This window comes from Epinephelus fuscoguttatus, linkage group LG23 (assembly GCF_011397635.1).
Source record: "Epinephelus fuscoguttatus linkage group LG23, E.fuscoguttatus.final_Chr_v1".
NCBI classification, from domain to species: Eukaryota; Metazoa; Chordata; class Actinopteri; order Perciformes; family Serranidae; genus Epinephelus; species Epinephelus fuscoguttatus.
Genome location: NC_064774.1, coordinates 9,021,489 through 9,048,451, shown reverse-complemented (window position 1 = coordinate 9,048,451; position 26,963 = coordinate 9,021,489). Strand labels below are relative to the sequence as shown.

The following is a 26,963-nucleotide window of genomic DNA, read 5'->3' as shown; positions in this document are numbered from 1 at the left end:
CAGCACTAATGTGTTTAACCGCTGAGCCAGTCATCACAAAACTAGGGCACCTCCACATCAGTATCTGAATCACAACCTGAAAGTGTTATTCAAATCGACCACTAGGGGGCACTTCAGACACAAAAACAGACACAGATGTGTCCATAATTCAGTTTGCATCATCTAGGATCATGTCTCAGTTGTTGCACAAAATTTGGAAATGATTGCTGAAAGAGGGGTAGCGGATAACAATAAATCCAAACTTTCTTTTTTTTTTGTATTATAAGCTTTTTTTATTTATTGAACTTTATTTATTGATTACTTACACAGAAATCGGGAAAAGTGTGAAAACACTTGTGAATGACAGTGTGATGTAACAGTAGAGCAGAACAAAAGAAAACCAACAAACAATAAATAGCAATAAACTTGCTCTTAAAGTCAGGGTAAGAGTAAAGACATGGATAAAAAAGTAGTATTTTGGGATAGGCAAAGAATGGCCCCCACATCTTTTAAAATTTTTTGGGAGAGCCTTTCAGTGTACATCAGACTTTCTTAAGCTGTAAATTCCTGAGAATCTCTTCTATCCACAAAATGTGGGAAGACAGTGCTGGTGATTTCCATCTCACTAATATTAGATGTCTGGCCAGTAATGTTACAGACGCTACAAGATCTGCTCCAAGCTTTGGCAAAGGCAACTGAGAGATGCCGAACAGGGCTGTAATGGCATTAGGCTCGATAAGTGTGCCCAACTCAAATCGTGCAGTTTAAAAAGTGTTATCTTTCTCATAAAACAAATCTAAGCATGAATATGAATCCAAATAATAAAAGGAAACACTCCTGAGATTATCTTGCACCTCAGTATCTCTTCACTAATAAAAATAGTTGTGTACACAGCATATATATTCGTCATACTGTTTAAAGTCTTGAGTAGATTGTAGATTTGTAGATAGAAAGTTTTACCTTCCAACACTCTTCTTTTGTAGCTGTTATGTAATGAGTTGTTTTTTTAAATTATGTTTTATTCAGTGGTTCCCTTGTAAAGACTCAGGCAGTGGACATGGTTAACTTGATGATTGAATTAATTGTATTTGCCTCTTCAGTGTGTTTGTTTTTGCCATATGTACTGCATTTTTTATTTTGTCTCTGTGCCAGAAAGATGCTATGCAAATAAACTTGCCTTGCCTGCAACTGCATGCACAGTATTTTTCAAAATTACAAGAGAAAACTGCACAAAACCGGCACATAAACACAGTTTAAAGCCAGTGAAGTTATTACATGACCAGTATCAAGGTGTCAACGTGTACCATCAGGCTTTGTATTCAGAGAGCACTGTCACGTTCTTGTCTTTTATGTGGTGGGGCTACCGCTTGGTTTATTTTTGGATCAGAGATTAAAAGTTATGATATGATAAACATGACATGCCCTCCCTGCGAGTGTCATGGAAGGGCTGGAGCCAATCACAGCATGCATTGAGCAAGAAGTGAGACACAGCCTCAGGACAGGTTTACGCATGTTATGTTGAGGATAAACACTCTTAGTCACGTACAGGCAGACTGTGTTCAGACTGTAGGAGGAAACTGGATGCAGAATAAGTCTCAGTAGCATCTGTTACTAAAAAAAGCCCCAGAAAACAGCTGACTATTGATCAGATGAGAATGAAAACCTCCCTGATGATGGTAAAGGGAAAGAATTAGGCTCTCTACAAGGATACTACTACTGTATTTCCTTGGTGTTGATGCCAGGAGAGTCACAAGATACTATGGATGAGAACTTGTATTTCTGGTTGTTTCCCATCTGGCATCCATGTCTCATATGAGAGATGAGTCAGGCACTTTTTACGTCATTATCAGGTAAGAATTGTTTTGATGGTTTGCAAGACATTTCGGTTAAAACTGGCTAAATTTGGCTGAAAAGACAAAGTTCTTTAAAAGTCTAGTTAAAGGAAAGGGTCAACATTTTGGTTAATGCATTTATTAGGGGTTTTTTTTTGCTTATAGTTGGATGAGGTTTGCAATTTAATGTCTGTACATCTTTGGATAGAGGCAAACAACTGTTTTTGCTCTGTTTCCTGTATTTACGCTAAGCTACATTTGCAGCTTTTGGCTGTGGCTTTATGTTAAAGAGGCAACAGATAGCATCTTTTCCTAAATATATCATTATGAAAATAATGTGGGTTGCACAGGGTAGTGGTCACACTAAAATCAGACTATCAGCATTTACATAGGTTACTTAGTGGCTTTGCAATAAGCTTCTGCCACCGGTGCCGACATTTCGCGGCAAAAATCTGCTTTATAGCAGGGAACGCGTCATGTATTGCAAAATTGGTCGGTCAGCCAATCGGGGACTGGAGTTGGTCCTTATGAGGAGTTGGGCATGAGATAGTTGAGTCATGAGCACAATGGCAGCTGAAAAGAATTCATTCACGTTCCCTCCGGCTGCTCCCAGGTCCATGTCGGAACGAGACCCAGACCTTCGTCCTGATAAGGGATAGAACCTGACCTACCACCCTACAGACGTTATCTAACTTACTAAAACAAGCTACATCCATAGAAGTAAGCTAGCTAGCAATAACGATAGCTTGCTACTGTTAGCTAACTAGTAGCTAAGTTACTTTTGTGATTGACTGAAGTAATTACAAAATAAGCCTACTCAGACTTATAATAACGCTAGCTTATAACTTAGGGCAGCATATAACAGACTTATAATAGCTTTTGAAAACCAAAATGTGAGAAATTTGAGTTTAACTCTTGAATGGACATTGTCAAGCAGCGATCTTTGATCTCCACGGTCAATTTGGTCATTGCGACAGTGCGATGCAACACCACTAGGTGGCGCCAAGCTAAATAAAACAAATCCTATCTGTTACCTGTTTCGCAAACAATCTCGTCACATATAGACGTTTGGTCAAGGTACCCTGGGTGTGTTGGTTGTTGACATTCTGGGATGCCGTGTCAAGTTCTGCCTGTTACATGCATTGTCTTCTTTCAAAATACACTTCTGTTTTCATAGGAAATGTAAAGTTTGCATAGTTTCTTTCAAAATAAAAGCACTACGTTAGTACAAAACATAAATTGACGTTTGTTTTCTTCCAACAACAAAAACATGACGTTAGGTTTCAGAAAAAAGAACAGGGTTTGGACACGAACACAACATTCCTGGGTGAAAGTCTGTGTTTGTTGGACCCATCCACCCACCTACCCTATGCAGACTTTTGCAGCCTTAACTTTTGTTCTTGCCCCTTCGCGTTTCCCTGACTGCCAAGTGCCTTTAAATTATAATGGAGACCGTATCATGCCGATGTGGAAGGACGGCTTTTTTCGTCAGTGTCTGACGCCACAAGACACTGCTCAACTGCTGCATTTTGACAACTTTGGGGTGAGACCGCCTTGTTTTTAGGCGTTGAAATTAAGAGTTTTAGACGTTATTACACACTTGTGACTATCAAAAGTCCTCCCAATGTCTCCATATGCGGACTATTAACTGTTCCAAGACAATTCTTAGCTGTTTTTTATACTTAACAGGTACGACTTATCTCAGACAGAGAAATCAAAAATGCATACCAAACAAAAGCTTGGGTGTCAGAAGGTTAAATCTTTCTGTGGTTTCACTGACATGTCAAACACATTAATGTGAAGCAGATCTGAACTATCCAATAAAATACAGTTATGTAAATGCAGTTAAAAAATGAATGATATGTGATCAAAATCAGCACCTAGTAAGGTTCTTCTCATTAGGTATCAAAGTCCCTGTATGAGCAGGCTGACGAATGTGTAAGCTCATAGTGGGAAAATAACAGGCAGGCAATGAGGAAGTGGAGTAAATCATTATTGAAAGGAATGAAGGCGTACCTGTTTAAAGAGCCTATTCATAGTAAGATAATAAATAATAGATACTGTGCAGTTCTAAAAATAGGATTACAAATAAGACAGGTGAAACTTCCTGTACACCCACGCTTCGAGACTACTTCCTGAGCAAATCACAGCGGAGTTTCAAGATAATTTACATCTGCTGACAGATGAACAGAAAAACTCCCTCTGTTGTGTTTCAGTTTTTATTCTTGTCCAGCCAGTTGAATTCACAAAAATTCTAAATTCAACTTTTTGCCTTAATTTTGTGAGAGAAAGAAACAGGGTGAACGCAAGGCTGAAACAAAGGCAGAGCTTTCAAATTCGTTGTACAACTGGATCCCACCTCCAACTCCTCAGATGCGAGTGAAGCTTGGTCAGCGGCCCTCAGCGATACTGAAGAACCGAGACACCCTTCAGGGGCGTTATGAGACGCACTGGGTGGCGGCATTTCCCGACACTCTGAGCAACTGTTGTACATCACGAGTCAAGTCTGCATAAAATGATTAGGAGGGGAGGTTGAGGAAACTCCAGAGGCAGCAACAGTTTCAGTTTACACAAGAACCAGGGAATATCAGTGATATTTCAAAAGCTATTGATTGCTTATTTCAGAATGTACAACTCCACTGCTTGTTTGGTTGTTACTGTTAAACTTTACCTCAGTGAGTTTGGGACTTTCTGTAAGTTGGTTTGTGCACATGGAAAGTTGCCTGCTGCATTGGTTGCAATGGCAACGATGCATATGAAAATGGCTTTAATTCTATTTCTACCTCACAAATGATGTATGCCTGGTGACATGTGTAAGGTGTGTTATGTGACTACATTATGCTACTAAAAAACTTACTTTTTAAAGTCAAACCAAAACCTAACCACATACTTTTGTTGCTTAAAGTACACCTAAAAACAAAGCGGAAAAGCAGCGGAAATTGACACACCTTCCTAAGCACCCAAAACTGACGCTGGAGGGTACCTCAGCCCATTCTCCTTCCTAACTATTCATATACTGCTGTTTTGTCAGTGGACGATTGTGTTAGACATAGACCAAGAGGCACTCCTTGTGGCAGATGATAAGCATCCGACAACGGCAGTTTCTACAACCCGGTCTCGAGTATTGGCGCTTGAGCAGTGACTTTCGGCATCAGACACTGATGAAAAAAGCCATCCTTTTACGGTGACATGATACACAGCAGGGCAGTGTCAGAGGGACATGCTGCAGGACAACAACCTAAGTTAAGAGAGCGGGAGTCTGAACAGGTTGGGTGGAAGTGGTGGTGGATGGATCCGACTTTCACCCAGGAGCCAAACCATGATGTTATTTTACGAATCTAAGCAGAGTTTTGTTGCCTAACTCTAAAGAAATTTACCTAGAAATTAAATGTTTTACCAACGTTGTAAGTGTATTGAGAGTGTAACGAGATGAAACCTTCCCTGAGTGTCCAAAACTGATGCTGAAGGGGTACCTCAGCCCATTCTGACTCTCAACTCATCAGCGATGACAGCATCAGCCACTGATGCACAGTGGCACCTTTAATGGTGATATAATTTGCACTGGGTGCAGGTTCAGACACAGCAGGCAACAGCCTGACTCATCGAATACCGCTGTTTTGTCAGTAGACGATTGCGTCAGACATTGACACACAGGGGGATTTTTTGTAATGGATACGCACCATGCGGGAACTACTGTGATATAAAGAGCAATAAAGTCCATCTAGGAGTGTGGGAGGGGTGGTGGACAGGTCAAACAAACTCTGAACCTCACCTGGGTGCTTGCTGTTCATCTCTTGTGTGAATTTGAAGCCAAACCATGATGTTAATTTATAAATCTAACCAGAGTTTTGTTGTCTAAACCTAAGGAAATTAACTTAAAATAAAGTGTTTTACCTACATTGTTAGCGTATCAAAAGTGCCACAAGAGGAAGCTGTACTTTTTCTGTGACACCTGAAGTTTATTTTGAAGAGACACACTGCATGTAAGGAGCAGAAGTTGACACGCCTTCCCTGAGCGTCCAAAACTGACGCTGGAGGGGGACCTAGAGCGTCACAGTTTGTCATGTGACAATTTGAGAGTGAGAATGTGTTGTATTTTCAAAGGTTTTAAACATGTCTGTGTGTATTTATGCAAATGTTTTTCTACGTTTGCGTAAGTGCATAGACTGTAATTCTGACTGTATTAAGTTGATCAGGTGTAGTTTATTAGTACAATTGTTAAAAATGGGACAGATTAATACAAAACAAAACCTGTGGAGGTGAGACAGAGTAGACAAATAAAAATAAAGTATAAAAGGAAAGCAATGTTGAGAAAAAGAAGACTGTAATCCACCGTATTTTCTACAAACATGCACTGAATATTTGTTCAGTTTCATAAAATGAAAATAATAATAATATATTATATTTATTGAGTGCATTTCATGTTACTTAAAGACACTTTACATTAGTTATAAAAGATCATAAAATAGAATACAGTAAAATACACATAATAGCATTCAGACATGAGTTCCAGAGGGAGGGGGCAGCTATGGAGAAGGCTCTGTCATCCCAGGTTTGGTGCTCTGCCCTGAGTGGTGGAGTCCGGAGGTCAGCATCAGAGGAGCGGAGGCTGCAGGAAGTAGTGTGGCAGTGGAGCAGGTCAGTGAGGTGGGAGGGGGCCTGGTTATGGAGGGCTTTGTGAGTGAGTAGAAGGACTTTGACTTGGATGTGATGTAGGGAACCAGTGGAGGATCAGGAGGACAGGGGTGATGTGATCAGGCAGCAGAGCTCTGGATGTACTTGGAGTTTATTTAGGACTTAGGATAATGTATCATAAAGATGCTGTTACAGTCAATTAGATGTGATGAAGGCGTGGATGAGGGTCTCAGCAGCAGAGGGGAGCGTCTGGAGACGAGCTTTGATTTTTAGGTGGAGGGAGGCAGTACTGGTGATTTGATTGACATGCTTTTCGAAGGAGAGGTTGTTGGATGTGTGGGGAGGGACGCATTTCAACACTGTTTCCTCTCAGGTGGGTCCTATTTTGATTGTTGAGTAGAGGGTTGCATCCGTTTCTGAGGAGGACACACACACGGAAACTACTGAACTATCAGCAAGCAAGGTACAGTACTGTATGTGGTGGGGTGGACAGTTCTTACACAAAGAATAAAAAGCAAGCATTGGGGCTAACTTTAACTGCTTTAGATAGTGCTTAGCTTTTCTTTACTGTACTTCGGTGATCACTCATTGTGTCACATGTTACACTTGTGGATCAAAAGTAGGTGGGAGGCGTGAACAATGTGTGTGTATCTATGTGTGTGTGTGTGTGTGTGTGTGTGTTACCTCTGTCCCTCTTTGGTTGACCTTCCTTTGTGATGGTGACATCAGTGTACGACACATCATCAGGGTCAATTTGACCTGCAACACAACACTCCTCACTGTTACACCCATGCTGAGTTTACATTTAAGTTCTCATTGTTTAAGGCAAATTAAAATAAACCAGAAAAGGGAAATGAAAACTTGAGGTTTTGGGCTTTTGGACGACAGTATGAAGATAAAAAAAAATGCAAATATTAAAATAGAGCTGCAGTAGCATGACGAAGTTTGGGTCAAAATTTCGTTAACTGTGAATAGTGGTCAGGCCAGGGCCAGGGCCACCATGTGTAGCAGGCGGACACTAGGACCCAGGCAACTATTTGGGAAGTCAAGTGAAGCTATTATGAGGCTCATGGAGCACAGGTGTGTGAGCCTCACTCCTCTGCACATGCTTGCCTGGTGAGCTGAACAAACCTTGTGTTTTAAATAGAATTAATTTGTTGCAAAGTTAATGCAGGGTTGCAAATCGTGTATTGGTTTTAATGTAAATATTGAATGTGTTGTATTCTTTTATTGCAAAAAAAATGACAGGATTATTAAATACATTTGTTTATGTAAAGGGTCCTAACAGTCCAGGAGTGGTGGTAGTGGCAGTAGAAAGGTATGAGTGTCTTTAATATTAAACAGTGTTTGCCTGCGGCTAGGGTAAGATTAGTGTGTTGTGTCACAGGAGCGGCTGCTGCAGTAGGAGTTCACCTGAGTTGTGGTGAAATAATTTAAGATTTGCTGTGGCACTGTTTTTCTGTTGCCCCGACTAAGAATTTTCCTAGTCGACCAGTCGTCGTCATTTAGGGCCATTAGTCAACTAGTCGCCTGCATGTTTATGATATTTATATTTTCAAATGATAAATTTTGAGCGGGGCAACACAATGGTTTGAGTTGAAGTTGTGAGAAAGAATAGTATCAGTAACATTGTAAACACAGTAGATAGATAGATAGATAGATAGATAGATAGATAGATAGATACTTTATTGATCCCGAAGGAAATTCACTTGCAGTTGCTCCATAAGACACACATTCCAATTAAAATAATACTTAAAATATAAAATCAAGGAAAGGTAAAATACAAGAATATCTAGAAAAGCACTCAGAGAGAGCAGACTTCTGCCAAGTAGGTGATATTCCCTCCCCCTCTGCATCAGATTTTGCAGCCTGCATCACAATTAGGTTATTTGCATCACTATCATTATTCGGTTATATATGCCTTCACCATGGAGACACTCTGGTGTATTTATTTCGTTTTTATTTTGTACTAACACAGAATATAATATGTTTTTTTGTATTTTTCACTTTCTTTTTTTCCAAGACAGAACATTAATTTCAACTTTAGAATTACAACAATATTTAGCAAGAAGAACAAGACGTGCTTTCGGCCACCAGATGGCGCTATTTTCACCATCTTTTTAGGAATTGGAATTGCTGCTGAGGCTGTCAGATGATAGACTTTTTTATTATTTTATCCACTTTGCTTCAACTGATCACCACCAAAATTGTATCATCTGTTCCTTGTCCCATTATGCACCTTTCCTTAAAATTCTGTCTGTCTAAAAATCTGTTCATAACTTTTTGAGTTATTTTGCAGACAAACAGACCAACACCGGCGAAAACATAACCTCCTTGGCGGAGGTAATAAAAGTGTAGGCATAAAATACATTATGTGTTGTAAAGTGGCAGAAGTGGCTTAAAGTAGCTAAAAATGAGTCTACTGGGATAAGAAGTTAGTTAGTGCAGGTGCTGTTGTACAGTCTGACTGCTCTGGGGACAAAGGACTTTCTTAGTCTGTCCATGGAACAGTTCAGTGACTGCAGTCTGCCACTGAACGTGCTCCTTTGAGAGCTGATGGTAGTGTGCAGAGGGTGGCTGTCATTGTCCAAAATTGCCAGCAGTCTGTCCATGGTTCCCCTCTCTGCCATGACCACCACAGACTCCTGTTCCATGCCCACCACAGAGCTGGCATGCCTGATGGGTTTGTCCAGTCTCAGGCTGAGCCCCCCCCCCCCAGCACACCACAGCATAGAACAGGATGCTGGCCACCACAGACTGATATATCACCTGCAGATGTTAAAGGAAGCCAGCCTTCTCAGGAAGTATCACTTGCTCTGCCCTTTCCTGTAGAGGTGGTCTGAGTTTACAGACCAATCCAACTTGCTGTCCAGCTGCAGGCCAAGGTACTTGTAGGAGGTGACTACCTCCACCTCCCCCTCGATGGAAACTGGCTTCAGGTGGGGACTTGTCCTCCTGTAGTCAACTACCATTCCTTGGTTTTGGCGGTGTTAATCTGCAGCTGGTTCAGTCGACACCATTTCACGAAGTCCTCCACAGTGTTCTTGTACTCCTCCTCAGTGCCTCCCCTGATACACCCCACAATGGCAGTGTCGTTTGAAAACTTCTGCATATGACATGTGTCTGAGTTGTACTGGAAGTCGGCAGTGTATAGGATGAAGAGGAGGGGGGGAGAGTACAGTCCCCTGTGGTGCTCCTTTGCTGCTGGTCACAGTCCCCCAATCCCAAATGGATCCCTTACAGCCTTGTTGACTCAAGCCCTTACAGACCAAGGACCAATTCCATTTCTTCCCCTTAGCCCTTGTCTTGGCCCTTCCCATTGTTTTTTTTCCACGTTTACGTGAGGGGAAGTGGTGTCCCAGTTCTCCATCAGGTTAGCTCTTAACCTAATTGGTCCTAGGTCTGTGAGGGCTTAGGGCTTGAGTCAACAAGTCTGTAAGGGATCCATTTGGGATTGGGGGAGTGTCTGATGTGCAGCCTCTCAGCCTGACAAACTGCGGCCTGTCAGTGAGGTAGTCTGTGATCCAAGACATGATGGAGGGGTCAACACACATTGTGGACAGTTTTTCCTGCAGGAGAAGGAGTTGGATTGTGTTTAATGCGCTGGAAAAGTCGAAGAAGAGGATCCTCAGTGAGCCATTTCCTTGGTCCAGGAAGGACAGCGCTCTGTGGAGGAGAAACAAGACAGTGTCCTCGACCCCGGTATTGGAATGATGCATGATGTTTGCGTCTTTAACTGTCTGGAAAACGCGAGGTCAAGCGCTGGGTGCTACTCTTGCACCTTTTGTGTCAGCTTTCAAGAGCGAAGCAGCAGGTTGCGCCTGAGGTTGCAACCTTTACCTGAAACCCTGAGTGCAGAGCTGATCTTCCTCTAGGTGCTGTTTATAAGTGTGTAGGCCTGTCGTCTGTGGGACAGATGTAAAGCTCTGGGTAGCCCCACACTAACATGATCAACTTTTCCGTATTCATCAGACTGAATATTTACAGAAGAAGGGAAAGATAAGATAAAATGAAAGCACCCGGCGCTCATGCTTTTCTCTCAACCTGTTGACTTTTGTTTCAGTTTTCTAGAATGAAATGATTTATCCACCAACGTCTTAAAGTTGTCAACCAGACTTGTGAACTAGTCAGTCTTTCCGATCAACAAAGAAGCAATGTGTGACACCAGAAACCAGAAGTGCATGATTCCACCTCCCACTGATGTCAGGAACACAAAACCTTTTTGTCGCTCTTCTAAGCATAAAAGAAATATTTCATGGTCCTTTATGTAGTGTGCACATTCCACTGTTACCATCGCAGTCAGGCCTGCGTAGGTGGTGACGTTCACAGTTGCGCCTGTTTTGTCTGTTCATTTTTAGAAACAATTCATTCACTGAAGCTCTGGAATTTAAAAAACAACTCAAGCTTTTAATAATAAAAGACATGAAAGATGCCGTCAGTAATCTTCAAACCTTTGTTTTTATCTCTGTCCAAGCTGCTGTGTAAATATTCTAATTCCGTACCTTCATAACTTGAACTTTTGTCCACTTTAAGGTTTGGTCTGTTCCCCTCTTTGACACAGGTAACCCTGAAACACCGGTGTATAAAATGTCATTTTGTTTACGCGAAAACAGGCTGACCTTTGTGGCTCCTCCAGAGGCACAGCAGCATCACAGAGACTAGCAAGAGGCAGACGCCCACCACAGGAAGTAGAATGCGCACCAGAGGGGACTGAAAAGATTCAGGACGCCCAGCTTAAACACAAAAGATGAGAAAAAACACAGTTTGACCTTGATGCAAAAAAAACGCATTGATCATGTTCGTCAATCTTCTCATCTAACTCCTGATATTCATCTTATTTTAAGGGCTATAACAACATGGCTGGAGCTCGTCTCACCTGTGACAACCAGCCGGCTGTCTGGTGATTCTCCAGCTCCAGAGATGCCACACTTGTACAGACCTTCATCAGACTTTGAAACACTGTTGATGGTCATGTTTCCTGTTGAGCTGCTGCCAATGAAGAAGCCATCTTTATAAAATCCAACCGTCATATTGGAGGAGGAGGTTGTCTTATTTATGCAGCGTAGAGTCACAGCTTGTCCCTCCTGTACAGGGAGGACAGGACCCTCCAGGATCACAGAGCCACCTGAGCGACACAGCAGCAGAAAGGTCAGGAAAAAGTTTAGAGGTCATTTTCTGGTGAAGTCTGGTGAACTAGACATGCTGGGTGTGTAACTGAGGGTTTGCATGTTGGATATTTAGCAGCTGGTAGGTTCATAAAGCTACAGAAGTCTCAAAATAATGAGCCAGTAAACTTTCTCTTCATTTCAAGATAGGCCTACTACGTCATTATTTTAGACATTCTACGTCAATGTTTTGATTTATTAAGCCATTATTTTTAAATACTGACTTATTATTTACGGATAAAAAAAAATGTTTTGATATGTGCCTTCTATGTCTTTATTTTGAGATACTAAGTCATTATTTTCATATATACTAACTTATTATTTCAAGAAAAGTCAAGACTAACAGTATAATATATATATATATATTTTTTTTTAAAACTCTTATTCTCCTTATTTTGAGATACTTAGGCCCAATCCCAATCCCTGGCATGTTATCGTAATGTGACCCAGCCAACATTTGTATGTGGGGCCCATATGAGTAGTAAATGAGCTGAAAAATGGGCCCTTTATGGGGCTGTCCAAGGGTTCCATAATGGTCCCATGCCAGCTGCCCAAATGGGTGGTTTTACCCAAGTGGGACCAGGATAAGATGGCCCATTACGGGCCCATACCCACTTGGTACCCAGGTAGCTGTAGCATAACCCATGTGGGGCCCACTTGAGTAAACCCACCTATATTGGTATTGGAACATGCCCTAAGTCATTAATCTGAGAGTTTCTCATTATTTTAATGTTTTAAGATATAAAGTCATGATTTTAGACAGTTTCTTGTAATTTTGAGATACTAAGTCATTATTTTGAGATGGGCAAACATTTTGTTTTTATTTTGAGATACCAACTCATTGTTTTAAACTTAAATTGTTTTTAACTTAATATTTCAAGAAAATTAAGCCATTATTTTGAGAGAGCTTCTCAGTATTTTGAGATACTAAGTCATTACATTGAGTTTCTTGGGTTTCAACTCATTGTTTTAAAAGTAATAACTTAATATTTTAAGAAAAATAAGTCGTCATTTTGATAAAAGCTTACTATGTCATTATTTAGGCTATAAACTCATTATTTTGAAAGACTAACTTATATATATATATATATATATATATATATATATATATATATATATATATATATATATATTTAAAAAACTCTTTTATTTTATATGGACCTACTATGTAATTTTTTGGAAGTTTCTCCTTATTTTGAGATACTAACTAATTATTTTGAGTTTCTTGTTTTTTTACTAAGTCATTATTCTGAAAAAGTTCCTCAGTATTTTGAGATATTAGGTCATTATTTTAAGAGTTTCTTCTAATTTAAGATACTATCTCATGTTTTTGGATACTGAGTTTTATTATTTTTAATACATTTTTCATTATTTTAAGTTTCTAACTCAATATTTCAAGATATAGGTCATTATTTTGAAATACTAAGTTCAACAAAGTTTCTCATTCTAATGACAAACAGGGATCTTTTTCTAACACAAGACTAAGTTCGTATTTCGTCCTCTACTGGTGGAAATGAGCGTCCATATAAACCCACCAGTCACAGTGATGTTGACGACATTGCTGCACTCTCCAGCTCCGGACTCACACCAGTACACTCCATTGTCCAATGCGTAAACGTCATCAATGAAGCACTGGGATCCATTTCTTCTTCCCCACGTTATGGAACACTCTTCGTTTGTATGCCTGGATGTGTTTCTCTTAACTCTCCAGTCAGAGGAGTTTCCAGGCTCATCACAGCTCAGCGTAACAGGCTCATTCACAAAGAAATGGGATCTGTTGGGAATGACTCTCAGAGAAGCTGAATGTAACATAGAGATGGTGACAAAATGAGATTTGCATTGTAAATGTGTTCACAGTGCAACTAACAGAAGTCTGTCTCACAGAGGCGAACAATAAACCCAAGCGCGGCCTGTCACCTTCATTGCATTTTGTTGCTTCCTTGTTTCATACCGGATGTGATTTGAAAAACAACTGAGTGAATTTAAGCTCCTCTCTGCAGCTTATTGGCAAAATAGCTGGAGAATGGTTGCATCTACTGTGGGGGTTGATTAGAAGCTGTAAATTAATTGTGTTGAGTTTATTTGCGATTGATGATGCCAAAGGGCTGTTTGCCACCTATCTATAATAGATACCCAAAGTTGACACCATGTGCCACCTCACAGCTTTGCAACTGCGCCATGTAGCATACAGTAGATGTAGTCAAAGCTTCACATATCACCCACATATGAAAACAGGTAGTGTCATCCTGACATCACAAATGGGGCTTTATATTTTAAAATAAGAATGCAAAATAGATTTAGTAAAACCTTGCAAATCAAAAACAGATCCCAATATTACAGATGCCAACATACACACACGTCACATATTTGTCTCGTAATAATGCACATAAACATTATATAGTACTCACCGATAATGGTGCACAGTGCTGTGATCTCCATGCTGCTTGGCTGTTGGTCGACTGACAGACTGAGTGGCAGCCTGAGGGGCTGCGACACATCCTTGAGCTGACCACAAATGTCACATGTTTTACTTTCTTTAACCTGGTGACCCACAATTTGTTTTTTAAATAGCAAATGTGAAGGGATGTGAAGGAGATGCACTGCACAACATTTGAAGTCAGTTTGACTCATAATAACCACTGAGTTATGAGCACTTGCGTTTTTCAGTTGCTGGTGCATCCCCCTCAGTATTTGAAACATCCACTCAAGATTTATACTTGTGTGTCAGCTCTATGCAGAGCCCACACACATGGCCTGTGGCATTGTAAACATTTATACCTGTGCAGTGGTGTGTCTGTGTCACTCTGCAGGCACACCTCCAAAACACTAGTAGGCAGCAGGTTCCTGTGAAAAACACACATTAAACACAAATTAAACACACATTAAACACATATTAAACAGAAATTAAACACACATTAAACACACATTAAACAGAAATTAAACACACATTAAACACAAATTAAACACACTTTAAACAGAAATTAAACACACATTAAACACAAATTAAACACACATTAAACACAAATTTAACACAAATTAAACACACATTAAACACAAATTAAACACACATTAAACACAAATTTAACACAAACACACATTAAACACAAATTAAACACACATTAAACACAAATTTAACACAAATTAAACACAAATTAAACACACATTAAACACAAATTTAACACAAACACACATTAAACACAAATTAAACACACATTAAACACAAATTAAACACATTAAACACAAATTTAACACAAATTAAACACACATTAAACACAAATTAAACACACATTAAACACACATCAGAACTTCCAGGAAAGTTGAAGTTGTGGTGTTTGCAATTTGGGCTATATCCTAGGTTAATGTGGCCATTGTCAATTTACGAAATTCCAATATCCGTTGTGGAGAGAATTGAAAGGTCGGTTAGCTCCTATATTAGGAAGTGGTTGGGCACTCCTAGGTACCTAAGTAGTGTTACATTGTATGGAAAAGGGATACTTCAGCTGCCAGTATCTCAGGCAAACCGGTATGGAATACAGCAGGTCTCAAAGATAAAAGAAAGCTGGTTGTGGAACAGATACGCAGACAGGAGGAGGTACTAAGGGGTGCAAAGGTAGTGGCCCAGGCTAAACAGGGACAGTGGTTGAATTGGGAAAGTGTAGAGAAGAGGAAGCTCAGTTGGAGGGACCTGTGGAGTATGGAGGAGAATCGTATTAGATTCCTGGTAGGGGCTACATACGATGTGTTACCAACCCCCCAGAACCTAAAACTGTGGGTAAATGAGGACCCATCATGCCCATTGTGTTCACGTACCGCAACCTTAAAGCATATTTTGTCAGGCTGTAAAGTTAGCTTGTCACAAAGCCGATATACATGGCGACATAACCAGGTGTTGAAATGTTTAGCTGCAGGCATCGAAGGGAAACGAAGACAGGTGAATTCGGAAGGTGTTAAGGATAGGAGTTTAGCAATTCAGTTTGTCCGTGAGGGAGAGAAACACAGAAGAGATAAGTTAGTAAGGAGGCAAGGGTGTGGCTGCCTAGAAGGTGCTTGTGATTGGGAAATGCAAGTAGATTTAGGGGGAAAGCTTGTTGTTCCCCAGGAAATAGTTTGTACCAGGCAGAGGCCTGACTTAGTGTTGTGGTCAGTGACTCAACGGACAGTTTATTTCATTGAGCTGACAGTTCCTTGGGAAGACTCAGTGGAAGACGCCTATGAAAGAAAAAAGCTTAGATATGCAGACTTAGGAGCAGAAGCTGAGCAGCAAGGATGGAAGACTAGGATTTGTCCAGTGGAAGTGGGGTGTAGGGGATTCATAGCAAGATCAGCTGTCTCGCTCCTGGGGGAACTCTGAGTGCGGGGACAGAGTTTGAGGAAGACAGTGAGGGAAATGTCAGATGAAGCAATTAGGTGTAGCCAATGGATCTGGAAGTGTAGAAATAATGTCAGTTGGGGGCCAGCAGGGGGAGCTACTAAACAGGGTACATAACTCCTTGAGATCAGGTGGAGAGATCCACTTCCTCTCAGGAGGAAGTCCAGGAAGAGGAAGGTTATTTAAGTGTGGGAGTGGCCTATTTGAATCCTTTTTGTTTGAGACCATGCTGCAAGGTGAGTGTGTTTGCTGATCCTGTAAGTTTATTTATCTCCTTTAACTTTAGCTTATATCGTAGTTATGCTATGTAGCCTGTGAAACAGAGTGTGGTGAATGTGCTAGGAAAGGTAGTATCAGCACTGCTTCTACCTGGAGCTCGCATGTACGGAGTCTGGGTTTGTTGAAGGTGGCAGTGCTGTTTGGGCTGAGAAAGCCATGTGTAAGTAAGGTAAAGGAGGTTGTTGGGTTGGTGCGGGGAGGGGAGCAGTGAGACCTGGCATTAAGTGAGTGTCTCTGGGACGCCAGAGATCACTGTCTAGCCTCCTGGAGGTGTCATGAGACCAACTAGACGAAACACTGGTGAAAGGAGGTTCCCACCTGATGACCCCAAAGACATGTTAGTTATCACCGCTCACTGGTCTGTATAGTTAAGCCTTGCCATAACAGCTTATCCTAGGGCTTAGGAGGTTATTCACCGAGTGCTGATCCTTTCTCTAGAGCACAAACTTCTTGTGTTTATTTGAATTCATTAAACATGGCTTAATAGAGACAATTTCAAACACAAGTACACAAATCAGCTTCACTATAACTCACAGCATTCACAGACAAACTTTATCTTAAACTTTAACTTTATCTGGACACATTTTCCCCACAAATACAACATGCTAATGTTATTAGCACAAGCCTATGGCATTTTACATTGTATAAATTAGCCTAGTGGCTATCAGACTTTTCCTCTTTTCATATGAAGCCAGGGACAACAGCAACATTTAACAAAGGTACTGTTACAAAATTTGGCTCCATTACAACTCACAAGGTTCACTGACAAAACAACTGTCTTATACTAAACACGTTTTCCAAACAAATACAACATGCTAACGTTATTAGCGCCAGCTTATGGCATTTTACATTGTATAAATTAGCCTAGTGACTAGCAGAGATTTCCTCTGCTCATATGAAGCCAGGATAAATCACACACAAGACTTAAAATGTTATTTTTGTGGAGGCTTTATTGTCTTCACAATTTATTGTTTCTTATCTGTGAAATTAAAGTAAATAAAAGCTTTGTTTCCACTGAGGGAAATGGTTTCAGCTTACAGAAATAGACAGGAGGTCTGCGTCACTGCAACGTGTGGTTACATATCTGGAGAGGTGCACATCAGGCTCCAGTGTAGGCTCTATGTGGGTGCAGACAGTATTGTTGTGACGCAGAAGTATGACTTCCTAAGCCCTAAGCAGAGGACTTTTATTTTGATGAAATATGAAATTAAAGACATTTCAGCACGTTCTCATCCCAAGACTGTCATGGCTACATATTACATGCTATCCTTCTGCGTTTGCCGTTGACATTCCGTGACCAACGCCGAGATGTCAACAACAGCTCATGGTTGGGTTTAGAAAAAACATTGTTTTGTCATTGGAAGCAAACACAGGCCCTTGGGTAAAAGTCCGGGGTTGTTGGTTTGGTTTGTCCATTCTGGGCTACTATAAAAACAATAAAGTTTAGAAAAATCATATTACTTTATATTTAATTTTTCTTTATATTGAATCTTTATAATTAATATTTCTTTATATTGAATCTTTATATTTAATGTTTCTTTATATTGAATCTTTATATTTAATGTTTAAGCCACAAATTCAATTAATTCAAACTACTGTGTTTGGAAAATAGGCCTGCCATAATATAAGGTTTATTCTTATATCTTTAAAAGATACTGTATATTTTGTATTGTTGTTTATAGTGACTTGCACTGAGCTTTGTGAGTCATCACCAAAACTCAGATTAGAATTTTGCGGAGTCATAACATCTTGTGATCATGATGTGAGAGAAAGGTGAAGAAGCACGTGAGGATATTAATTAAATCCACCTTCTGATTTGGATCATTTCATGAAAAGCGAATGTAATTTTTGACTCTTATAATTACCAAGTAAATAAAGAAAATAATAACTTGTCTGTAGTCATTGAAACTCTTAAAAACAAGACAATACACAAATATTAAACAATGAAATATCGAATTAAAAGGTTGATACTGTGCCCTTAAGACACTCCCTCCTTCCTCTTTCCGTCAGCTTGATCTGTGAGACTCAAACCATTGAACAAGGAAGTGATTCTGCAGCCCACATGGAACATGACCAGACCACACTGTGTTTTTTAACTTCCAGCTTCTCTTTTACAAAGTGCACCTCTCATCCTGACTCAAGATCACATCCCAAACTGTGCCCATCATGGACTGAGTAACTCCAGTAGCTCGCACCGTCCTCAGGTGAGTTTGTTTGCTGCACCACACACAACTTATTGAAGAATAAACAGTTTATGCTCAAATATAATTATTATTACCAGTGTTTATCATTTAATTTTCGCTGCTAGAGGGCAAGAAAAATGAATATAGATTAATTACAGTATCATAATGTTACGAGACGACGACATAGCACGGGTATTCCCCCTGTAGGCGGAGGATCAGTGAGGTCACTGGTGAAATGTGTCGGGACTAGACGAAACTTTCCACCTGCACAGCTTGATTGAAGTTAGTCATCAGTGTGTCTGAGTTACGGTCGCACACTTTTAAATGGACATGGAGGAGCTCAGTAACAGTGTTTCAATGTCGCCTATAATCCTCACCCTCATCGTCCTTTGCCTGCTGTGTGGATTCACACCTGTTAAAGGTAAGCTCTCCTATCAGCCGTTGGCATCGTTTTGTTACCATAGCAACGACTACAAAATGCTATTCTAACTAATTTACTATAGGCTACTAATCTCCTGAGTGTACGCATCTAAACAGCTGTATATGACAATGAACTTTGCTTTTGTCATGTTCTAATCTGACATATGTAGTTATGTGTAGTTTTTCTTTGTGACAGTGCTCAGACTTGATCTGCTGAATTAATCATGATCATTGATTAGGAAATGATCCATATGCTCTAATACTGTCTACAACAGGTCAATAAACTGAAGGGTCCTGAGGACAGAGGATGTGGAAGCCCTCTGAGGCAAATTGTGATTTTTGATATTGAGCTTTCTGAATAAAACTGATTGATTGATTGATAAACTGATGTCATACAAATTTATGTATATATGTATATATACATATATATGTTCTGTTATAGTATGTCGTCCAGTAGGCTATGACACATTTAACTATGAGCTCAGCAGTAAAAACATATGGTTTAATGCCAAGGTGCTAATAAGGCACACCTCTTTTTAAATGGATTCAGTGCTTTTTCTATTTTATACCATTTTTTTTAAATAAACTCCATCAGTTTTCAGTGAAAAAAGTCTATTTTCTTATTTCTCCTTACACAGCCCAGGTGGACAAACCATTCTACACTGGTGTGGGGTGTCTGGGTCCAGCAATGTGAAAGCTATTGAAGAAAATAGACTTTTTTTTTCACTGAAAACCAAATTAATTTTTTTTGAAATTCCTTTAAAACAGGAGTGAGTGTTTGGGTGTGTGTTGGCAACTGGGGGTATTCCACCTTTCTACTGTATGTTGCTCACTGTTTTCTGCCTATGAGAGGAGGTGGAAATCACTGTTGAACCCAAAATGAATATGGGAATATCTATTGAATATCCAACGCCAAACTAACTTCACCTCGGTTAATTTAACTAACATCTGTCTGACAGTGTCAAAGCAGACTTTGTGGCACTGCTGGTTTGCATTAGATACTGGAAGAGAAACTCAACATTTGCATATCATCATACAGTCCAGTACCCATCTATCCTCTACTGGATCCCCCCAGGGATGTGTTCTTTCTCAAATACACAAATGAATGTCAGAGTGATCACTCATCAAGATTCGTCTCTAGGTATGAGGACAGTAGTATTTGTAAGCCTTCTTCATGGATCAGAATATGATCATGACTCAGTGCTGGATGAATTTGTTTTGGGTTTTTTTGGTGTACTCTTTCCTCCACATTAAGACCAGTGAGATGTTTATTGATTTTCAGAGGAGGCCCTGTCGTCCTGCTCTTTGCTGGATAAAGGGGAGCCGGTGGCAGCAGTGCAAGTATCTGGGCACCATCTTAGGCCCTGTTTCCACCGAGCAGTGCGGTTCAGTTCAGTTTGTCACGCTTTTTTTTTTCAGTTTCCACTGTGAAAACTTGTGGATGGGCGGCGTCGGTGGCTTAGTGGTAGAGCAGGCGCCCCATGTACAAGGCTGTTGCCGCAGCAGCCTGGGTTTGAGTTCAGCCTGTGACCCTTTGCTGCATGTTATCCCCTCTCGCTCTCCCTCTTTCACACTTAACTGTCCTGTCCATTAAAGGCAAAAAATATCTTTAAAAAAAAAACAAAAAAAACTTGTGGATGGTATCAATGGAACCGTTCTGTACCGTCCCCATTTTTGGTCCCCCCTCTGTTGGGGTACCTAACACACAGATCTGGTACTAAAAGGTGGAGCTGTGAACACTGCAGTCTGATTGGTCAGTAGAGAGTGGTTTTTACTTTTAGTAATGAGTGGATCTTCAAGTATTTATATGTATTAATTATGACCAGGGTATGTGAACTCTATATATTCTTATCCTCACTCTGAGAAAATGGAAAGCATCATGGAGCGTTGTTCCTGTGGGCTACAGCAACACTAAACCCCTGAGCTTGCCTGAGAAGGACTAAATGCACAATTTTATTTTTAAATATCCCATGGAGAGAGACCCTCACTGCAGCCTGTTTTATTTTGTTCTGAAAATGTCGGTGTGCAGCTGCTTTCCGTGGGCGATAAACAAGGTGCACCTGTGTCAAACCAACGCCTATTCTTTTAAGGAAGGTGAGGAGTTTCTATGTAGAAAGGACGATCATGAAATTATTCTATTTTTCTTTGATCGAGTCCGTTCCTTCCTTTAACATGGTCTGTTGGTTTGGTAATCTGAGCCTTAAAATCAAGAACAGGTTGGAAAAAGTGGTCAAGCTGTGGTGTAAGATCACTGGTGTTACTTTAAATGACCTCCAGCATCTGTATGAAGAGAGGGTCACCTCTGAAGCTCGGTCTGTTGTCTCAGACTCTCAACACCCCCTCCATGTTGAGTTTTGGATGCTTCCATCAGGGCAGAGGTTTTGCCTCCCTAAATGCAGCACTAAGCGTTACAGATCCTCCTTTGTCCCGTATGTTATTGCTGATCTTAACAAGCAGTGGCCCTGACGGTGTGTCATACTGGATTCTGTATGCTTACATCATACTGTCTGTTATGGCTACTGTCTGTATCTCAAAGTGCCCCTCAGGAAGTTTACCTTACCTTGACCTATATACAGCACTACATAGCATGTGATGGAGAAGTTTGAGCTTCTGTTCCTCTTTATTGTTTATGTTTTTAGATTTAAAGTGTGTCCTAAGCTGATCAGCTGTCAAAAGCCATTTAAAGCTGGTTCAAGCCTGTGGTGTCTGGAACAAAATCACACGCTCTCTTTAAACCCATGACATCATATGGGTTGTGGGTTACCTTTGGTTTAGTCTTTAACCCGGTCATCATGTTCTGTGTCACACACCTGGTTTAAGGTCAGTTTCAAGAGAACTGAGCCAAAAGGTGAAGCTTTCGATTTAATGGTCCATCTACATCCCAAACCTTCACCTGTGGTCATGAACTTCAGGTAGTGACCGAAAGAATGAGATCGTGGATGCAAGCGGCTGAAATTGGTTTCCTCAGAAGGATGTCTGGGCTCAGCCTTAGAGACAGGGTGAGGAGCTCAGACATCCGGAGGGAGCTTGGAGTAGAGCCACTGCTTTGTCTTTGCATTGAAAGGGATCAGTTGAGGTGGTTCAGGCATCTGATCAGAATCCTCCTGGGCGCCTCCCATTAGAAATGTTTCGGGCACGTCCCACTGGTAGGAGGCCCCGGGGCAGACCCAGAACACACTGGAGGGATTACATATCTCATCTGGCCTGGGGACACCTTGGGGTCCCCCAGGAGGAGCTGGAAAGTGTTGCTGGGGAGAGGGACGTCTGGGGTGCTTTGCTTGGCCTGCTGCCCTCGCGACTCGTCCCTGGATTAGCAAATGACAATAGACAGATTACAGATAATTTAGTCTTTTTTGTGTCTTCTTACATCGGTGGCTGCTGCTTCAGAATTGTCCGTGTTTCTGGATGGTTCTGGTAATCCATGGTTTCTGGTTGTGGAATGATTTAACTGTTGGGTTAAATCTTCCCGCTGTTAGAGTTTGCAGTGATGCATTGGGCAGGCCTGGGAGAGTATTCTGGCATACATACAACAATACAACAGAAGGGTCTCTGACTAGCAAGGGAGAGTGCTATTTTTATAGTATGGCAGAGTGCTTTCAACAAACAAGTCCTCCCATTACATCAACTCTTGCACTCCCTCATGTATGATTTGTCAAGAGCAGGTCTTGTCTGGAACATCACCTACACATGAACAGGTTACTGATAGACAATCTCCAAATTAGGGAATGATATCAACACACAGAATGTCACCTCGATTATCATATCAAACATCCTCTTTTGATAAGTGCTAGGAAACAGTCACCATGAGGACACTACATACACACTAATACAAATGATTGTTTAAAGTGTGACAGCTGATATCATACTTCTACTTGTTTTCTTCAGTGCACTTGTCATTTTTCTTGCAAAGTCAAAACATTTATCAACAGATGCGGTTAACTGCTTAGTCATTGTGACTATGATCTGAACTATGCCCAGCAAGCAACAGTCGTAATTTAAACATATTGGCTACATTTAGCTCTGATTTAGTCTAGCTACATGTAACCCAAATCTAGCCTATTTAATTTTGAAATTGATTGAATGTAATTTTCGCCATTGCAGATGGCGTGCGGGATGATATTCAATCACGTATGGAGAGTCAACAGTAATTTAAAAATGTATATCTCCATTTTTTGGACATGGTCGCTACATAGCCGTCTAATTGATGACGTCTACACTTTGGCTGTGGTTAGACGTCTACCAAATTTTCACTGCCAGCCCAAATTCACCCGTGATTTAGCCTAGACATCAAGTCTTCATGTAGACGGCTATTAGACGTTTTTTAAACCAAAAAATGCTTGCTGGGTGATCTCCTTCATCATTCACTACTCTTCATCAACATTTGCTACACTGTCCATACATGGACCTAGACAGATGGTTAGACTGTTGTATGGTTGCCAAACATGGGCAGCACCGCACTGCAGTCACCTCTAATAAGGTGCAGGAACAGGACAGCACCTCACACTCCCACCATCACACCAGTCCTTATTCAGCGTAAAGCACATGTCCCCTCCTTCTTTTGCCAGAGTCCTCTGCTCTGTCAGATCGCCAAATAGAAAAACAGGGACCTGGTTGACTGCCGCTGTCCAGGAAGTTTTGGTGAATCAAAGGATATTACAGTTCCTGATATCCTGTTAAAAAAACTGATGCAGCATGGAGGTCATCCAGTTTATCTCTAATGCCTGTACGATAGCTAGCAGGATGCTATTTCATCTCAGTGTCCCTTTGTCCTCCATCTTTCCTCCATGTTTGCTGATATTTAGATTTAAAAACCTCAACCTGGCTAGCTAGCTGCTTGCTAAGGAGAGTTAACAAACTAGTGAGTGGATTTCCTCATCCCGATGAGTGACTCGCAGTCACACGCCACCACCGCCTGACAACAACAAAAATCACCACCAACACTTGCAAGAGTCACAAGAGCCTATATTTATCACAAAATTAGCACAAACTTAACTTAAACTTACATGAATTTATAGAAACTTTTGGAATTACTTGGAAGTAATAGTGGAGATAAATCCACGAGGTATTCTAATCAACATACAACAAAGCAGATTCCAAAAGGTTTTAAATGTATCCTCTGTTTCTCAGGTGAGTCGAAGGTGATTGGTCCATCTCAACCAGTCGTGGTTGCTCCAGGGGATGACATCATCCTGCCATGTCACGTGGAGCCTCCTGTCAACGTGGCACAACTGACGGTGGAGTGGTCGAGGCCCGACCTCCAGCCTGACCCCAACGATCGACTGAGCCGGGTCGAGTATGTGCATCTGTACCGCGACACCCGCGAGGTCCCGGACATGAAGATCTCCTCGTACATGGACAGGACAGCGCTGTTCGCAGATGGCCTGAGACAAGGCAACATATCGCTCAAGATCATTAATGTGACGCTTGCAGGCGCAGGAAGATTCAAATGTTTCATCCCGGTTAAAGAGCCAAACGCAGTATTCAATTGTCCATCTTGTTGTTGGTGAGTTAATCTGTTGAAATGTTGTTGATGGTCCAAATTAAAGCTGCAACAACATGAGTTAAAGTCAGTTTAACACATCAACATTTTGTCTTGTCTATACAGTGCCAAATATAATACAAGATCAGAACCTTGAATATGTTTGCTAGCAATAAGAAACTGCTGTCGTCTCCTTTAAATGTAAAGTTGTAAGTCACTGCGGATTTTCTGTTTTTCCAGAGCCAAAGTCAGCTCAGACAACAGAAACACCACTGCAACCCATCAGTCTACAAACGCCTGATCCAACGGAAGACAAAGACGTTAAAAGTGAGAAAATTATTACAACTTTGTGCGAGGAGAGAAAAGTCTTTAATTTCCAACTTTTTATGTTATCAGCATAAACATGTTGTTTTTAAGTTCCTTTACCCTTGTTATAAGATTTTCAAAATGTCTCTAATGATGTGGGTTTTTTCAGCGATAGCCAGTCAAATTCTGTTTTTATCTTAGTTAGTGGCGGGGTCCGCCATTCCTGCACTGGACTCAAATTGTACTCATGCACAGCTGGCTCACAGGGAACGATGTCTGCATGTTACACAATGTGATTTTACCTCATTGATACTTAATTTCCTACTGCTGCTGCTTCACATTAAAAGAGTTCAACTGGTGAAACATGAGGTGGCTTTTATTGTGAAGCAGTCACAGGAAACTTAATATATCTGTCTTTAAGTTTAGCACCGGCAGCGATCACCGATAATCTACAACACAAGACAGTCGCTGCATTTTGTGTTTCAGGGCTGAAATCTGATGGATTATAACTAAAGCTTTAGAGTTTATCAGACCTGACACTGAGTCACATTCATGTTGTGTGTTTGTTGTTTTCTAACATCAGCTCTTATCGTCTCTTTTTGTTTGCTCCTGTCAGGTGGGCTGTCTAGTCGGAGCAGAGTGATCCTAATTGTGGTTTTCTGCATCTTGCTGGCGATCATAGTTGTTGGAGTCACAGGATATTTGATACACAAGTATCAAAAACGGGAGGTACGTCAGAGCCTTTCATTTTTGAGGTTTATGTGTTTCAATGATGCTAACATGCTGACAGCTGACTAATTACTCATTTTCTTTCCTCTTTAGCATATGAAAGGACCTGTAGTCTAAGTGGTTTCCTCAAGACTACATTGGTTGTTCATAAAGATGAGAACACTACACACCGATCTAGCCTGGATTTTTCCCTGTTAATTTGAGGAGTCAGACCCGTCCAGCCACAGCTGGACACAGTGGACCTGCAGGAGGGAGGCTTTTATAGTATGAAGGGAAGCAATCTACTGCTAGAAAATCCTCTACGTTTCTCTGATTTGGGCTCAAAGTTTCACCCCTGTGCTGATGACAGAAACAGCAGTAGCTCAGTCCACACAGACTTGGGTTGGGAACTGGAGGGTCGCTGGTTATAGTTGCTATCTGGACCAAATATGGAGCATGGACTGGTGGCTGGAGAGGTGCAAGGATGCCTCCTGGGCACTGCTGAGGTTCCCTTGAGTAAGGCACCGACCCCCCAACAGCTCAGGGTGCCTGTCCATGGGCAGCCCCCTCGCTCTGACATCTCTCCATTTAATGCACGTATGTATGTTTAAAAAATGAACAGTTATGATGCACTCTACACTCTACTCTCAGTCACCCCCCAGGGTATTTGTGTACTTACCCTTCAGTGTCGTGTCAAAACTTGTGTGAATGTGCTTTCTATGTTTTTATGTGTTTGTTTTTACCTACCTGCAAAGCAAATTTCCCTTTGGGGACAATAAAGTTGAAAGTATAGTATGTTGCACTGATGCCCTTTTTCAGCATCAGCTGTGTCAGCACTGACACTGGATTGCTTCTGTAAAACGTTGATGTAATTTGAATTTTGTCTCCAGATAGCTTTGCATGTGACGGTTGGACACACAGAAACATTTCATCTCTCTTTGCATGACTTTGCATTGCAAAATGCACACCTACAGCTAGAACTAAAACTAAAACTAGAAGGCCTGTATTGTCATTGCATAGAAATACAACAAAATTAGTTGTGACACTCAAGTGATGCATTCCAACAAAGAACATGAAACAAAAGACACAGGACATCTGAGCCAAAAGCTGCTGCACAAGTGTGTGCCGCAATATAGTTATCTATGTTATACTTGAGTCCAAAAAACCTAGTTGGCAGAATAAATGTTAGCATTGTGTGTCTCTGCAAACCACTGGTACCTAACATTTGTACGTTTAGTATGTAGTGGATAGGTTGAAACTTCACTTTTCTTTATGTTTCAACAATGAGGTGGTTAACTCGTGGTTATGTTTAGGCACAAAAACCACTTGGTTATGGTTAGGAAAAGATCATGTTTTGGCTTAAAATATCTAATTTTGTCATCCCAACTAGTGCTGGAAATGCACTGATTTTTTGCCAAAAAACACCCAGTTTTGGTGCCACAATCAAAATTAAAAATGCCCCCATGTCTCACTAAAAAACGTGGTTTTTGGTGCCACAATCAATGCTGGAAATGCCAAGATGTCTCGTTAAAAAAACGAGTCACAGTCGCAGCTGGAAATAACCAGTTGTCTTGTTAAAAAATACCGGGTTTAAGTGCTGCAATAGCA

General features: G+C 40.9%; 3 protein-coding genes across 11 annotated transcripts in view; 1 reads left to right on the top strand and 2 right to left on the bottom strand.

Annotated features, from left to right (window-relative positions):
- The window catches only part of LOC125884441 (uncharacterized), a 95,331-nt gene that overhangs the window by 6,053 nt on the left and 62,315 nt on the right, over positions 1-26,963 (top strand). For 2 of the 10 annotated variants that reach the window (XR_007448695.1, XR_007448693.1), the window contains exons 2-5: positions 23,990-24,365; positions 24,582-24,668; positions 25,264-25,376; positions 25,470-26,150. The exons of 4 other annotated variants lie outside the window; for them this stretch is intronic. The gene's annotated coding sequence lies outside the window, so the exon portion shown is untranslated. Of the gene's footprint in view, positions 1-11,460; positions 11,595-18,156; positions 18,464-18,705; positions 18,864-23,989; positions 24,366-24,581; positions 24,669-25,263; positions 25,377-25,469; positions 26,151-26,963 lie in introns of those variants that run through there. 4 more of the 10 variants (XR_007448698.1, XR_007448697.1, XR_007448694.1 and 1 more) reach the window with 4 other exon arrangements.
- The window catches only part of LOC125884443 (uncharacterized), an 88,081-nt gene that overhangs the window by 21,217 nt on the left and 39,901 nt on the right, over positions 1-26,963 (bottom strand).
- On the bottom strand, positions 6,728-13,582 carry LOC125884440 (low affinity immunoglobulin gamma Fc region receptor II-like). The gene is made up of 5 exons (XM_049569401.1): positions 13,147-13,582; positions 11,323-11,571; positions 11,066-11,179; positions 7,131-7,205; positions 6,728-6,862 (listed from the first exon to the last, which is right to left on the bottom strand). Exons 1-5 carry the CDS (start codon positions 13,421-13,423, stop codon positions 6,816-6,818), a joined length of 762 nt encoding a protein of 253 aa, XP_049425358.1. The 5' UTR covers positions 13,424-13,582; the 3' UTR covers positions 6,728-6,815.